The 15,205-nt window shown below is 44.5% G+C and overlaps 1 protein-coding gene across 1 annotated transcript in view; it reads left to right on the top strand.

The window, feature by feature from the left end:
- Positions 1-15,205, top strand: part of LOC102035943 (sodium channel protein type 8 subunit alpha) — a 48,128-nt gene that overhangs the window by 6,639 nt on the left and 26,284 nt on the right. The window contains 11 exon segments of the mRNA XM_014310860.2: positions 2,879-2,997; positions 4,664-4,753; positions 5,093-5,221; positions 7,431-7,522; positions 11,083-11,304; positions 11,669-11,732; positions 12,241-12,382; positions 13,038-13,244; positions 13,517-13,804; positions 15,001-15,203; position 15,205. The exon segment at position 15,205 is cut by the window's right edge and continues 144 nt beyond it. Of these exon segments, the coding sequence (XP_014166335.2) occupies positions 2,879-2,997; positions 4,664-4,753; positions 5,093-5,221; positions 7,431-7,522; positions 11,083-11,304; positions 11,669-11,732; positions 12,241-12,382; positions 13,038-13,244; positions 13,517-13,804; positions 15,001-15,203; position 15,205 (1,557 nt within the window).

The following is a 15,205-nucleotide window of genomic DNA, read 5'->3' as shown; positions in this document are numbered from 1 at the left end:
TAAATCTTGATGGAGCTGGAATGATTCTTGCCATCCCCCAGTTGGTTCTGTTGCTCTCCCAGGCACAGTCATCATTTTGCAGATTGATTTTAATGAAACGTTCTTTTTACGAAGAAGGTTTTGGTGAGTCCTGATGAACTTGATGGAAAGTAAAGAGGATGGAGTTTTTTCACAGCTCTAACAACAAAGGGAGGCTTTGGGAAGTCCAACCAGACAAAACCATCTCTTAAATTGACTGCAAAATACCTTTTTCCAGGTATCACCTTCCTCTGAGTTTTGAGCTTTGCTTCAGCACATCTTAAAAGCTCTTAAGGATGTTCTTGGCCCAGATCCAGAAAATGTTTTAAGAGCTTGCAGCCATTTTGAAATGGAGTTTTAATATGTCAGCAGCAGAATGGAAAACTAGGAGAGGGTTTAAATTGCCAAACACTTCTTGGCTTTTGGGCTTTTCTTTCTATTGACAAGACCAAGTGGAGATTTAGTCAGGATTTTATAGGGTACCCAGGGGAATGGTGGATCTCGGAGCTGTCGTAATCCATGAGCAGATTGGAATTCTGGCACCTCACTGGTGTGAGGGCTGTGCTGAAAGGCCCAGGGATGATGGGCTTTACAGGCAGGAACAATTCAACAGGTTTTGGGGTCTAAAAGGAGAAATCTGGGCAGAGCACGGGGAGAAAACAAGGAACTGCCTTAGGTGCAGTCACTTAACAGGTGAGGGACTAAGCAGGAAGAACATGGAGTTCATGTTTGATAGGGAATGGGATGAAAACTTAGATTTCTTCATGGAAAGGGTGGTCAGGCATTGGGAGAGGCTGCCCAGGGAGGTCTGGAGTCCCCATCCCTGCAATGTCCAAGGAATGACTGGACACTCAGCACTCTGTGGGCTTTGGGAAGTTCCTGTCTTCTTCCAGCTCCCCTTATCCCATGTAATGTCCAGCACGGTCCTGGTGGAGGGTCCATTGCTCAAAAGGTGTGGGAGAGTTGGGAGATCCTTTTAAAAGAGATTTATAAAGGAAGGGGATGTGAGTCCTGGAAAGTTTGTGGTGTCAGGGATGGGGGGAGAGCTGATTCCTAGAATTGGGTGTCCCCTGAGCACTCTGTAATGGCAATTTCGCAAAACTTTTTAGGAGGTTTGTCCATGCCAAGGTGATCTGGTCGTTAATTCTTGATGCTGCAATTTAAGAGCTGTCCAGGGCTGTCTTTAAAGTGCTTTTGGTGGGGATGCATTAGTGGTTCTGCTAACAAACCTTCCTCTCTCTGTGCTGAACCACAATCTGATTTTGATTTCCTTTGCAAATAATTTACTGCTCAATGGTCTAATTTAACCAAACAAGCTCAAACACGTTGTTTCATTGACGAGGAAAATGACAAATTTCCTAAGAGTGAGTCTCCTGAGGAAGCCTGTGCTGGCAGAGAGCCCTGGTGGATTCCCTGGGGTTGGGCTCTGAGCTCAGGGCTGTGCCAGCTGGGGGTTGGAGACAAGAGTGAGTCCAGCTGTGCTTTGGGGCCATCCTGGAGAGGATAAAAACGGGATAAATGGTGCCAGGGAAAGGGCTTTGGCTTCTCAGTGCACTCAGATTGCATTTTTCCCTCTGGCTGGGATGGTGGGTGTGAAGCACCCACAGCCCCAGTTTGCCCCTGATGCTCCCGGTGCTGCTCTCTGTAGGGAGATGGACCAGCAGAATTCTGCCCCACAGTCACATGGATCATTCCACAGGTTCTGAATGAAGAAATGAACCTGAAATTCCTTCCACAGGTTCTTAATGAAGAAATTAATCTCACATCTTCGTCAGCTCTGTAGGGTAAAGCAGTGAGATTGCTGTGCTGGGGATGGTGGGTGACCTGTGTCTGCTGGGCTGGGGACCCTGCCCCCACATTTTGGTCCTGTTTGCCTGTCAGTCTGTCTTCCCAGGGATTTGTAACAGCAGGATTTGTTGTGGCTATTTAGGAAGTGTCATAATTCACTTGTGGGGAGTCCTGAATAAGTTTGAGATAAGACCTCTGAGTTGTTTTTAGTGATGTAGTTTATTTTCTTATTTTTTGCATAAGTAAGAAGGGTGAGTTCAGCTCACATTGTTACAGCAGAATTCAGAAAGTCACAAGACCCTTAGTTACAAGACCTTTTAAGGAGTTATTATCCAATAAAACACTGCTAGCAAAGATATTTATATTTTTGACCCAATCCTTAAATATTTCATTTTATAGAGCCATACTACAATGTAAACTTTTTTAGCCAATTGTGTTATAACACACAAACCTATAGTGCTATATTCTAAACTCCCTCTTTACCTCTGTACCTACTTTTATTATTTTCTATATTCTAAACTCTACAACTTCAGAGTTTCCTTTACTTAGCTTAACGTGTCTCTACTTTAAATCCACATTCTCACCTCTAACACTTAAGTTTAAAGGCCTTTTCCAAGGTCTCAGATCAAATCCTGTGTTTAATTTTCAATTTTAGCTTACAAGCCTCAAATTCTAGGAGTTCTTTACATTTCAGATTCCAGCAGGAAGGAGGCAGGGGCTGTGCCAGATCTGCTCCTGGGGCTCTGGGGAGCTGGGTTCTCATCCTTGGAAAGGAATAACGGGGTGTGGGAGAGCAAAGAGAGGATTGGGTGGGAGGTTTGGCTTCTGCCCTGGCTGAGGTCTCAAATTAAATGGATTTTTGGGGTAGAATTACCCCTGGTGTCCTGGTGGGTGATGCCTGTGACGTTCAGGTGTGTTGTACCCTAATGGGAACTTCATAAAGGAGATTATTAAAAAAAACAACAACAGGCAATGGTATTTTTTACCCCAGAATTCTGTCTGCTTTGTACAATTCCTGCTATGATTTTCCTGCATTAACTCTCTCTCTCTCTCTTTCTTTTTTTCTCTGCAGACCTTTGTAGTACTAAACAGAGGGAAAACACCCTTCCGATTTAGTGCCACACCTGCCTTGTACATTTTAAGTCCTTTTAATCTGTTTAGAAGAATAGCTATTAAAATTTTGATACATTCATATCCTTTTTATTACTGAATTACCTTTGTGTATTTGTTGAAAATCTCTTAGCTCTTGTCTTTTGCTAATCTTTTCCATTTATTGAAAATCTATTAGCTGTTGTTGTTTGCTCACTTCTCAGGTATAAATGCCAGTCCTGCACCTGGAGATGCGGCCTCAGAATATGCACAAAATCCAGATTTTTACTGGAGGAAAAAGCAGTTCTTTAGCCACATCCAATGAAGGGAAATTCTCCTTTATTTTCCCCGTTCACACACGTGGATGAGTTTTGGAACAGAGGTGGCTTAAGGTTGTGCTTCACATGAAGGAGAGCTAGGCTTTAAAAGCTACTGAAATGGTTAAATGGAATTAAAATATAATGAAATAAATACTAAAATATTACATAGAAATAAACAGAGTTACTATCTGGAGAACAAACCACAGCCACCTTGTCTGTAATTAGACACTGCCTAATTTCTTGCTCTTTTGGCATCTCTAAAACATCCTGCTAATGGCAAAGCTCTTCCAAAATGTCCCATTGCAGAGCTTTGGAAGCACCATCTGATGGTGTTCTTAGGAGAAAAATAATGTATTTTATTGACTGAGCTGCTTCAGCCTGTTTATTTATTTATTTTTAGAAAATGGATCTAAAATGGAAATGCATCCACATGATTTAGAGGCTTCTATAATCTCCCTTCCTGTATCTCAGATGGAGGAAAAGCTTTTCCATCTTTTCAGAGTTGACTTGGGAATATTTTCTTTGGCTCTGATTTATTTCTCGTGGCCTTTCCTCCCCTGGATGTGCAGCTGAGGGATGAATTTCTGTCAGGCTGAGCCCGAGGTGCTGCTGGAGGCTCTGGGGTCTGTTTGAGTCTCCTGAAATAATTTTGAAAGTCAAATATCTGGATTTCACCACTCTGCTCCTAATTCAGGAGTTACTGAATACGTGGATTTGGGGGCAAGGATTAATTTAGGCCTCTGAATTGAGTTGCTGAGGCATACCAGAAAATGTAACATTGATGTATATAAAACTAATTTTAAAAGTATATTAAATTTATATAAACCAGAAAATTCACCAAATGGTGACATAAAATGCTATTGCTGTAGTCATATATGTTATATAGTATATATAGTTATAATTATATATAGTGATATATATAGTAATATGGTTGCATATATATACATATATATAACTATATATGTATATGTAGTTATATAATATATATGTTATGTAGTATATAAATAGCATATATAATACAATACATAACAATATATCATGTATTTATATTAACATTATGTATAGTTTATATTTATATTAAAATTGTTTATATAACATATAAATATTGTATATAAAGCAGTGTATATAGCATATAGTATATATGTTATAGAGCATATAAATAGTATATATAATACAGTATATAAAAATATATAGTATATAGTCTATAAATAGTATATAGTCTATAAATGTTATATATAATACAGAGTATACAGCATATAGATATTCTATGCAATACAATACATTAAAAATAGAAATAATCTTCTTTCCCAGGACTGCTGGGAAATATTAGCAGCCCACAGAAAATAGCCTGGAAATGGTTGGATTTTCCTTCAGTCAATGACCTTTGGGGAATTTAAGGGGATTTGAAGAGTCACTGTGTGTCCCTTTGCTCCTTGACTCTGTCCCACAGTATTTAGCATGATCATTATGTGCACTATTTTGACCAACTGTGTATTCATGACTTTTAGTAACCCGCCAGAATGGTCAAAGAATGTGGAGTAAGTAGGAATTGTTGCATTTAAGTACCAAATACGTGTTTGTAAGAACCTCCCAAAATGCTGAGTTTGCTCCTTTGAGGGCCCTGTTCCTCCCCATGCTTTTTTTTTTGCATGCTTCCCATGTTGTTTTTTTTTTTTTTGTGGTTTTTGTGGGGTTTTTTGGTTTCTTTATTTTTGCTTTTGTTTTGGTTTGGTTTGTGTTTTGTTTTTTTTGTGGTTTTTGTTTGTTTGTCTGTTTGTTTGTTTTTTTCTTTTATCTTTTGGAGCCTTTTATTTAAACCAAAGTCTTTACAATTCACCTTTTTTTTCCCCTACTAAAATGACATTTCCTCCTCCCAGGTACACATTCACCGGGATTTATACATTTGAATCACTCGTGAAAATCATTGCCAGAGGTTTCTGTATAGATGGCTTCACCTTCCTGAGGGATCCCTGGAACTGGCTGGATTTCAGTGTCATCATGATGGCGTAAGTTGTGTTTTTCCAGGGATTTCTGTGCCTGGGAGGGGACGAGGCCTTAGCAAAAGAGTAGGTTTATAAGGAAAAAGAAGATCAAGGAAAACTTCAGTGAACCCCCTTGATTTTTCCAAGGAAAGTTTTAGCCTGGTGGGATTTCAGCTCTAAACTGCAACAGCACGGAGGTAGTGGAGTTGCTACTGCAAAAAAAAAAAAGTAGGATTTTCTGTAAATTGCCTTGATTAATACAAGATTTTAGGTGGTTTATGCACCAGAGGGGCAGATCAGCATAGGAACCAAATATCTTCAAATTCCGGTCCCTACCACTCCTTCCTTGGGCTGTGACTGGAGGCTGGACTGTGATTAACCCATTAATAACCTGTTAATAAGCCATTATTAACCAATTTCCCATGAAGCTGCAGCGTCAGAAAGGAGACATTTGATTTTCCTTCCTCATTTTTTTCCCTTGTGCTGGATTGGGCTGATACTGAGGATCATGGGCATGCCTGAGTCGCGTCAGAAATCACACCCTGAGCCCAGAGTGAACTCCCAGTGTGGGTGCACACAGACCAAGTCCCACCTGGGAATTAGCAATCCCTTCATTTCTCCAGAAATTACCAAATCCCACCAGTTTTAAGGCATTGGTCTGCAAGGAGTGTCCCAAATCTCCCAGTGGGGATTGTAACCCTTTCCTTTCCAGAGGCCAGGCTTTGCCTGTGGGCTCTGTACAATTCTCTTTGTCAAGGGCATTATTTAAACCACACTAAGAGTTTTTTAAGCCCTTGAGGCCTTTCTGCAGCAGGAAAAATCTTCAATGTTGAGCACTTCTGTGCTTTTTCATACCAAGTTTCTCCCCACGTGGCACAGAGGAAATATTCTCTAAGCTGGGGTAAAATACAACCCTGTCTCTTTGCACTAAGCCTCTTCTCCCCTGTGTACCTTGGGTTTATCTGCTTGGAAAAAGAGAATCAAAGCTTCCTGTGGCTCACAAACAGACATTGAAGCCTAAAGGATTAAAAATGGAGGATGCTAATTAAAATGAAGGATGCTAATTAAATGGAAGGATGTTAATCAAAGCAGAAGATGATTACGTTTTCTTAAAAACATGAATTGAAGCGAATATACCTGAAACCCCTGATCTGAGGTACAGTCATGGAATCATGGATTGGTTTGGGCAGGAAGGGACCTTAAAGCTCATCCAGTCCCATGGGCAGGGACATTTCCCACTAGCCCAGGTTGCTCAGGGTGGTGTCACCAAATCTCCTCAAATAATTGGCATTTTTACAATTCTCTTCTTCTGCAGAGATTCAAAGTTTCAAATTCTCTCTAGGACTCTGAAGGTTGGGGCACCATGATATGAAAAACATCTGAAGCTGTTGTAGAGGATCCAAAGCAGGGTCAGGAGGCTCTGGAGGAGTGGCTGAGGGCTCTGGGTCTGTTCAGCTGGAGGAGAGACTGAGGGGAGACTCATTGGGGGCTGCAGCTTCATCCCGAGGGGCAGCTCTGATCTCCGCTCCCTGTGAGCAGGGACAGGACACCAGGGAACCACTGCAGCTCTGCCAGGGGAGGGAGATCAGGAAAATATTCTTCTGCCAGAGGGTGCTGGGCACTGCCCAGGCTCCCCAGGGAATGGGCACAGCCCTGAGGCTGCCAGAGCTCCAGGAGCTGCTCCCAGGGATGCCCAGGGTGGGATTGTTGGGCTGTCTGTGCAGGGCCAGGAGCTGCACTGGATGATCCTTGGGGTCCCTTCCAGCTCAGGACATTCCATGATTCCAGGTGAGGATGAGTATCCAACCATGTACCTGGGCAAGCTGGTTGAGGAGCAGAGAGACTTAAACCACATTTTACCCCTGCACCTTTGTCTCTCTCTCTCTCTCTTTTCAATGCCAATTCTGAAGCGTTTTTAAATCACAAGCTGTTTCCTACAAGCAGACAATTTGTGCAAAGGAAGGTGACCCCAACGGTGCCATTAACTCTGGTTTAATTCTGCAGGTATATAACAGAGTTTGTAAACCTAGGCAATGTTTCAGCTCTGCGCACTTTCAGGGTTCTGAGAGCTTTGAAAACTATTTCTGTAATTCCAGGTAAGGCGGCCCCGGTTGGTGTTTAGCTGTCGGGTACAGGCCCCTGTGAGTGATGTATTGCTTTGTCTGTAGTTGTTGTTTTATTTTGGTGTGTGTATTGTCATGGTGTTTTTTGTGTGTGACCTCCCTCATTGCAGATATGTCACAGAGTTTGTGGACCTTGGGAATGTCTCAGCATTGAGAACTTTCAGAGTTCTCCGAGCTTTGAAAACTATCTCTGTAATTCCAGGTGAGAACCATTCAGCATTAAAGGCTGGGCTTGTGTGTGTCTCCTCTCTGTATTTCCCCTCCCCTCCTGCGCTGCTCATTCCTCAGAAATGGCACTGGGATTCTTTGGATGGGATTTGCAGTCTGTGTAACAAGGCAGTTTGAAATCAAGGCTCCTGAGCCATCAAATTATGGGATGAACAGGCTCCATATTTTTCTTTCCCTTTTTATGTGCGTTTCGTACTGATCTCTGAGACTAAAGCCAGGCTTTAAAGTTTAATTCCAGAGGAAAAGGATCAGGCTCCTCCTCAGGCTGAACAGTTTCTGGCTCAGGGACTTGCCCTGTTATTGTCAGTGGTTTTGGAGTTGCTTTAAGAATAATTTTATAAAGCCACAGAGCAAAACTCAACTAAGATTAAAACCTTTTTGCCCATTTCCTGTGCCATCCCGGAGCTGGATTTGTCAGGACCACCCTTCCCAAAGCTGCTTCTGGACTTGTAACTCTGCTGGGTGTCACAGAGTGAGCAGTGGCCCTTCCTTTGGGACACCATGCAGACATTATGGACTGAGAATCCCAGAATTCCCGTCTGGTTTGGGTTGGGAGGGACCTTAAAGCTCATCTTGTTCCACCTCCTGCCATGGGCAGGAACACTTTCCACTAGACCAGTTTAATCCCAGCTCTGTCCAACTTGCCCTGGAACACTTCCTGATCCTGAATTCTTCTATAGAAAAGCTTCATGCACATAGTTCCTCAAAAGTGCCCCTAATTCTGAGGTCAAGCTCAAGGCTGAGGTTCTACAGGCACTCAGACATCTCCAGGTGCTCAACCTGTTACCCAAAATAATTCCTTGATGAGTTTTGGTCTCAGTTCCTTTGTGGTTTGTTCCCTCATGCATTCCCTGATCCTGCAGTGCTGGTTCTTTCTCAGGCTGCCAGGGACCAGCCCGTGGATTTGTAGGGCTCATCCCTTTTGTCCCATCCCAGACTGCCAACCCCATCAGCTGGACCTGCCTGTTGTGCATGATGATGATGATGGTGGTGGTGGTGATGCTCCTACATGGCACCTGCTTTCCTTGCACCCAGTGAGAACATGCTGGAGTGATGTTCCTACTGAGCCTTCCTTCATGTCTGGTGATTTTTAAGAGCAAAAGGCCTTTGGGAATTGCTGTGAGGAGTGGGTCTGAGGGGTGGTTGTCGTTCTCTCAGCCTGCTCCAGAGAGCTCTGGCTTGCTCAGAGGAGAAGCATTGATGCTAAACCAGTTTTGCCTGTGTTTTGCTTTCTTAATTCTAGCAATGTGGAGATGATGCAGCTTTCAGGAGCTGGTTGCTGGCTGTGTGACAGCATGCCTTGTGTTCCCATGGAGGGGAGCAGAACAGCTCAGTTTTGGATCATTCTCTCCATAGAATTCAAAACTTACAGAGTTTTATTTCAAATGGCCAGGGTTGGGACTGAGCCCTGCTAAGTTCAGCACAATTTTGATGTAATTTTTATTAGAGGGAAAATTTGCTGCATATTTTCAGTGAATAAAAGGGGTAATTTGCCACACACAGCCAAGGGGATCCTGTTTGGGTGTTGGGGACACTGAGCACACCTGAAATGGCAAAAACTTTGGGGTTTTGTATCCATTTTTGGGGGAGGGTTGTCCAGGTGTGTTTCTGCAGCACATATTTTGGCCCCCTCCATTTTTTGACAGCAGGAGGAGTGTAAAGCATTTGAATAATTGGCCTTTTGGGTTATTTATTAGGAAGCATAAAGTGCTCTTTATGGGTTTTACCACTATCATTTCACAGAGAAAAAGTGATTTTTAGAATACACTCAATATTAAAATATAAAGGGGCTCCTCTTCTGCTTCAGCACGTGGAATGGGAATTTTAACTCTGCTGAGCTGCTGAGAAACTCATTTTAGTGTTTTGAGTGCCATCTACACCTTCTGTCAATTACTGAAATTAAGGTGTCTTTGAGACAAGATAAAAATGGGAAATACCACCAGAATTTGACATGCCATGGACAAAGTTCTGTGCTCTCTATGGATCTGTGTGACAGGAGCAAACTGTGACACCCATGAGCTAAACCACCAAAATATTCCTTTGGTCGTTTTTTGGTGGAAAACCTGTATGAAACCCTGATGGTCTCAAGAAATCTTCCATATTGGCGCTTGAGTTCTTGTATTTTAATTGCTACGTGGGTCACACCTGCATTCCACAGGATCCAGGGAAACCTGGACCCACAGAGCACAGGGTGGTGGCTGCAGCTGGAAGTTGTTTGAGTTGTGTTTGTTGAAGTGTTCCCAGTCCTTGGACTGGGATCTCTCCTGCTGCCAGTCCTGGTTCCAAACTTCTCCTGGCACACCTGAGAGAGAGCAGCATCCAAAGCAGGAGCCCAGGTGCTGGTGCCCGTGGGTGCATGTGCAGAGCAGAGCCGTGGGATGAGCATGGCAAGAGGTGCTGGGGGTGATGCATCTGCCACAGCAGCAAAATCCTGCTCTGGGTTGGAAAATCCATGGGAAGTTTGGATGATGGGAGTAAATGACACTTCAAAATAGAATTTTTATGAGGAATGTGTCTGCAACTGTTTGTTTTGGAAGCTTTATGTTCCTGGGATGGTTCTAACCTCTGTTGGTCTACAAGGTTTTTTTAGGAGGAGGTTGGAAGGGGACTAAGGTTCTGCTCGAGGGTTTATTGCAAAATGTTCATGTGGTCTCAGCTGAAACCTTGGATCTGACTGACCCCAAGTCCAGCAGTGATTTTTTAAATTTTATTTCTCCTTTCTCCCTTCACTGCTTATTTATAAACCACAGAATCATCCTACTTCACACCAGAAAGGCTGACTAAAGGAGTCTAATTGAGTGTTGTTTCTGCATCCAAAATTCTAGCTAGCTTAGACCTGTCGCCTAAAAATTGATTCTGAGTTCTCCCCATTCACAAGTTCTGCCTCTCACCGACCAGACTGGTGTGGGAAACCAGCAAGATTCCTTTTGGAATATCTTATTTTTGATCCTGAGCCTGTTAATGATCCCAGTGGCCTCAATAAATCCCAAAGCACCAATGCTGTGGGTGAGGCCCTGCCCTGGCTGTAACCAAAGCCACCTCTGAAAGGGAAGATTCTGCTCCTGCAAGGGAGGGGAAGTGCTGAGACAGCTCAGTTGAGCAGGAGAAACTCAAGATGTGGAGAGTTAAAGGTATTTGGTCTCTGTGTGTTGTTGCAGCCAGTGAGCTCAACTCAAACGTGGCTCAACGTGCCCGCGAGGATTTTTGTGGCAGCAAATCCCAATTTGATCCTCATTTGACAAACCTTGTGTGTGGGGAGGAGTGATTCTCCGTGTTCTGCAGTCCTGCTGTGAGGCTCAGGCACTCTCAGGGACAGACATAGGGATTTTGGTTTGTTCTGACCAATCCTTGCCTCCATCCCAGTGTTGTACTGGCTGGAAATCCTGACCACACACGTTGTTCCCAGGAACCTCAACCATTCATAGCCACAACCTTTCCCAGAGTAGAGTCACTCTAAGGTACTGTATTAATCTGGATTTTCAGTGTGTTTTCCTTCTACAGGAGTGATTGCTAGTCTTGTTTCCTCCTCCACAGGCTTGAAGACCATCGTGGGTGCCCTGATCCAGTCTGTGAAGAAGCTGTCGGATGTGATGATCCTGACAGTTTTCTGTCTCAGTGTCTTTGCCCTCATTGGGCTCCAGCTGTTCATGGGCAATTTAAGGAACAAGTGTGTGATCTGGCCAATTAATGTGAACGAGACCTTCCTGGATAATGGCTCCAGGGGCTTCGACTGGGAGGAATACACCAACAATATGTGTAGGTATTTCTACACCGAGGGTCTCTAAAACCTCCTGACTTGACTCAATGCAGGGGTTGCAACGTGGCTCATGCTGTGGTGTGTCTGGTTTTCACAGTAAAAAACCCCCTGGGCAGAAGTTTTTCAGGTTTTTTTTTATTTTGGATCTGACCTTGTTGAGATGTTCCTAGTTGAATTCATCCTTTTAGAAGTGTTTGGATGTGCTCTTTTAGCTAAATAATTAGTCAAAAAATATTTTTACTGACAAATTTCTCAGCAGTGCTTTTGGGGGTCTTTTAAGTGAGGGTTTTAATAGTGTTATAGTCTGTTAAATCCTCTAACTCCATATGTGTGTGAATGTAACCTCTTCTTTTTCATCTTCAGCAAATTTTTACATCATTCCTGGTGCCCCCGACCCTTTGCTCTGTGGTAACAGCTCAGATGCAGGGTGAGTGTTGAGCTTCATTAACAATCAGTTATCCCTGATGTTACCTAAAGCTGGCACAACCTTTGGGATATTCCCTGTTGCTTCCTCTGTTGGTTCTGGTGTTACGTCACCAGGTTTCAAATTTTTTAACCTAATTATGAATCCATTGCTGATGCAATGTAAGGGACGTTTTCCCTGTCGGGAGGCAGCTCTGGCCACCAATGCCAGTGGCATTATCTCCTCTGAATCCAATCACAGAAGGGTGGATGGAGGCTCAGAAACGGGAACTTGCCATGTGCTGTTGATTTTCCACCCTGACCTTCAGCTCTGAAGACCCTTCTGGCCCAAGCTCCTGCCTTGGGCTCAGGCTTGGGGAAAAGCTGCGCCTTGCAGCGTCTCATTTCTGTAGGACAGTGGGAGCAGGGCTTTCCTGAAATCCTGTCTCCTTGTCTGCTGAGCTTAAATGACATGGAAAGAGCTGCTGTTTGTCAGGAGAGTGGGCCCTGACCTGGCTGCTGTCCCTCCCCAGCCAATGTCCAGAGGGATACACGTGCATGAAGGCAGGACGGAACCCCAACTACGGCTACACCAGCTTTGACACCTTCAGCTGGGCTTTTCTGGCTTTGTTTCGCCTTATGACTCAGGACTTTTGGGAAAACTTGTATCAATTAGTAAGTAAACACTTTGCTTTGGTGTTGTACATGAGGAGAATCTGGGGGTAAAAGAGGAAAGGGAAATGTGAGAAGCTTTGTTTTATTCCTTCTCTCCAAAAGAATGCAAGTAAAGCTTCACAGTGAGGTTTTTTGGGGGGAGGAAGGGGGACATTATTGTCAGCAGGTGTTGGGCTTTAAGTCCAGAAGGGATGGTGGGTCTAGCTGAGCTGTGAATTAATTTGGGAGGAGCCTTAGCACTGGCTGCAGGAGGCTGTGAGCATTCAGCTCTGCTCACAGAAGGGTGCTCATGCTCTTTGGAGGGCACAGAGTTTTCTCCTGACCTGAGGGTGCCTTGGGGACCTTGCTGAAGCAGCTTTTTCTTGATTTGGTTTGTTTTAAGGGAGTCTGAGCATTGGGTTTCACACTGTGCCTCTGAATTCTTTTCAGTTTGGATGCTCCCTTAAGGGAGGAAGGTGGATGTCACCTTTTGTGTTCATGGCTAAGGAGTGTGCAGGGAAAATGCTGAGCTCTGGAATATTCAGCACGGCTGGATTTTCTTAGAAACATTCGGGTCAAGAAACTTGGGATCAGCTCTTGCATCTCGTGTCAGGGAAGCCTGAAGTTGGTTTTTTTTCCCTTTTCTAATCCCTCTGCCATTCTTTTCCACTTCCAGACTTTACGAGCGGCAGGAAAAACCTACATGATCTTCTTTGTGCTGGTGATCTTTGTGGGATCCTTCTACTTGGTGAATCTGATTTTGGCTGTGGTGGCCATGGCCTACGAGGAGCAGAACCAGGCGACCCTGGAGGAGGCAGAGCAGAAGGAGGCAGAATTCAAGGCCATGTTGGAACAATTGAAAAAGCAGCAGGAAGAAGCACAGGTGAGAAAAAAAGAAATTCCTCTCTGTAGGGGTGGTGAGGCCCTGGCCCAGGTTGCCAGAGGAGCTGATTTTAGTGCCTACACAAGCAGACTATAAAAATTCTAACAAATTCTGTCTGCAGGTTTATTCCAAGGAGAGAATAAACCTCTCAGTCCTGCCCTAAAGTCTTCTACTCCGGTGCATTAAGCCAAACTCTTTTCTTCAAGCAGCAGATGGAGCGTTAATGGTGGAAAGATGTGATTTATTTTTCCTTCCCTTGCCTACACCTTCAGGCTGCTGCCATGGTCACCTCGGCAGGGACGGTGTCTGAAGATGCTGTGGAAGATGATGGTGGGGGGAGGATGTCCCGGAGCTCCTCGGAGATTTCCAAGCTCAGTTCCAAGAGTGCCAAGGAGCGTCGGAACAGGAGGAAGAAGCGGAAGGACAAGGAGCTGTCGGAAGGAGATGAGAAGTGTGACAATGAGAAGGTGTTCAAGTCAGAATCTGAGGATGGCATGAGGAGGAAAGCGTTCAGGCTGCCAGATAACAGGCTGGGGAGGAAATTTTCCATCATGAACCAGGTAGTTTTCTGTTCCTTCACTAATGTTTGTGGTTGCTTGAGGTCAGGATAATATTCTGTTTAGGTTCCTGTTGGCACCTCAAGGGTTCTGCCCACTGTCCTGAACTCTGTTGGATCAGGAGAACACTTAGGGCCCGAGCTGATGACTCTCACACACACTTCCCCTGGCAGGAATTGTTCCTGAGGAATCCAGCCAGGTAACTCCTCCACTGAAACAGCTCAAGCAGCCAGGAGTGAGCAGCTCTCACAGTGCAGCCAAGGAGAGAGGGGTGATGGTCTGTGCAGGCCTGGAGAGGGAGGGAAACAGATGGACAGAGACCATTTACAAAGACCTGGAGTGCCAGGACAAGGGACAATGGTTCCCCAGTGCAGAGGACAGGGCTAGATGGGATATTAGGAAGAAATTCCCTGCTGTGAGGATGGGGAGGTCCTGCCACAGGTTGCCCAGAGAAGCTGTTGCTGCTCCATTCCTGGAAGTGTCCATGGGCAAAAGTTGTTATGCTGCATGGATTGGTCACTCAAACCCTCCGTGTGTACGTGCAGGGAAGGTTGCTTGTGAGAGATAATGTTAATTTTTCTAGTTTACAGTGTAGAGTTAAGTCTAACAGTGTAGTTGCTATCTAAAGAGTTTATACAGGTGCCAGTTGTTTTTGATCCAGGAATAGATTGGTTTTGTTAACAAACTGATCACAACAGGATTGCTTTCACATGGGAACTGCAAAATGCTAGCTTGGCTTAGAAGAAATGACTTCTTAAAGAAGAAATTGCTTCAAAAGGCCTGATTTTGAGAGGACTTCCTCTATCATTTTTCCACCTGACTGCAGTGTGATGGCAAATGGGTCCCTGCTGGGTAATAACTGACATAGACTCCGTGTATTACAGAAGGCTGATTATTTCCTTTATTAAGAAACCCATACCTTTATAGACAGTTATGATATAGTGGACCTAATTGATCCTCCAATCAAAACACCATCACCATTGCCTAATTAAGAAACCACCCTTTAGTAAACAAATCTCCATAACACATTCCACACATTCACAAACACCAGGTGCAGCAAGTTAAGATAAGAATTGTTTCTCATTCTTTTCTCTGATCTTCTCGCAGACTTTCCCAGAATGATGCCTGGGAAAGTTGTCTGTTTCTCTCTGTGACCAGAGAGCTGCAACACTCACTCTGTCCTCCTCTTCCTCCCCCAGTCTCTCCTCAGCATCCCGGGCTCCCCTTTCCTCTCCCGCCACAACAGCAAGAGCAGCATCTTCAGCTACAAGGGGCGCTTCCGCGACCCGGGCTCGGAGAACGAGTTTGCTGACGACGAGCACAGCACGGTGGAGGAGAGCGAGGGCAGGAGGGACTCGCTCTTCATCCCCATCCGCGGCCGCCACCGGCGCAGCAGCCACACAG

This window comes from Geospiza fortis, unplaced genomic scaffold (assembly GCF_000277835.1).
Source record: "Geospiza fortis unplaced genomic scaffold, GeoFor_1.0 scaffold676, whole genome shotgun sequence".
NCBI lineage: Eukaryota > Metazoa > Chordata > Aves > Passeriformes > Thraupidae > Geospiza > Geospiza fortis.
This window is presented reverse-complemented; position numbering and strand designations above follow the sequence as displayed.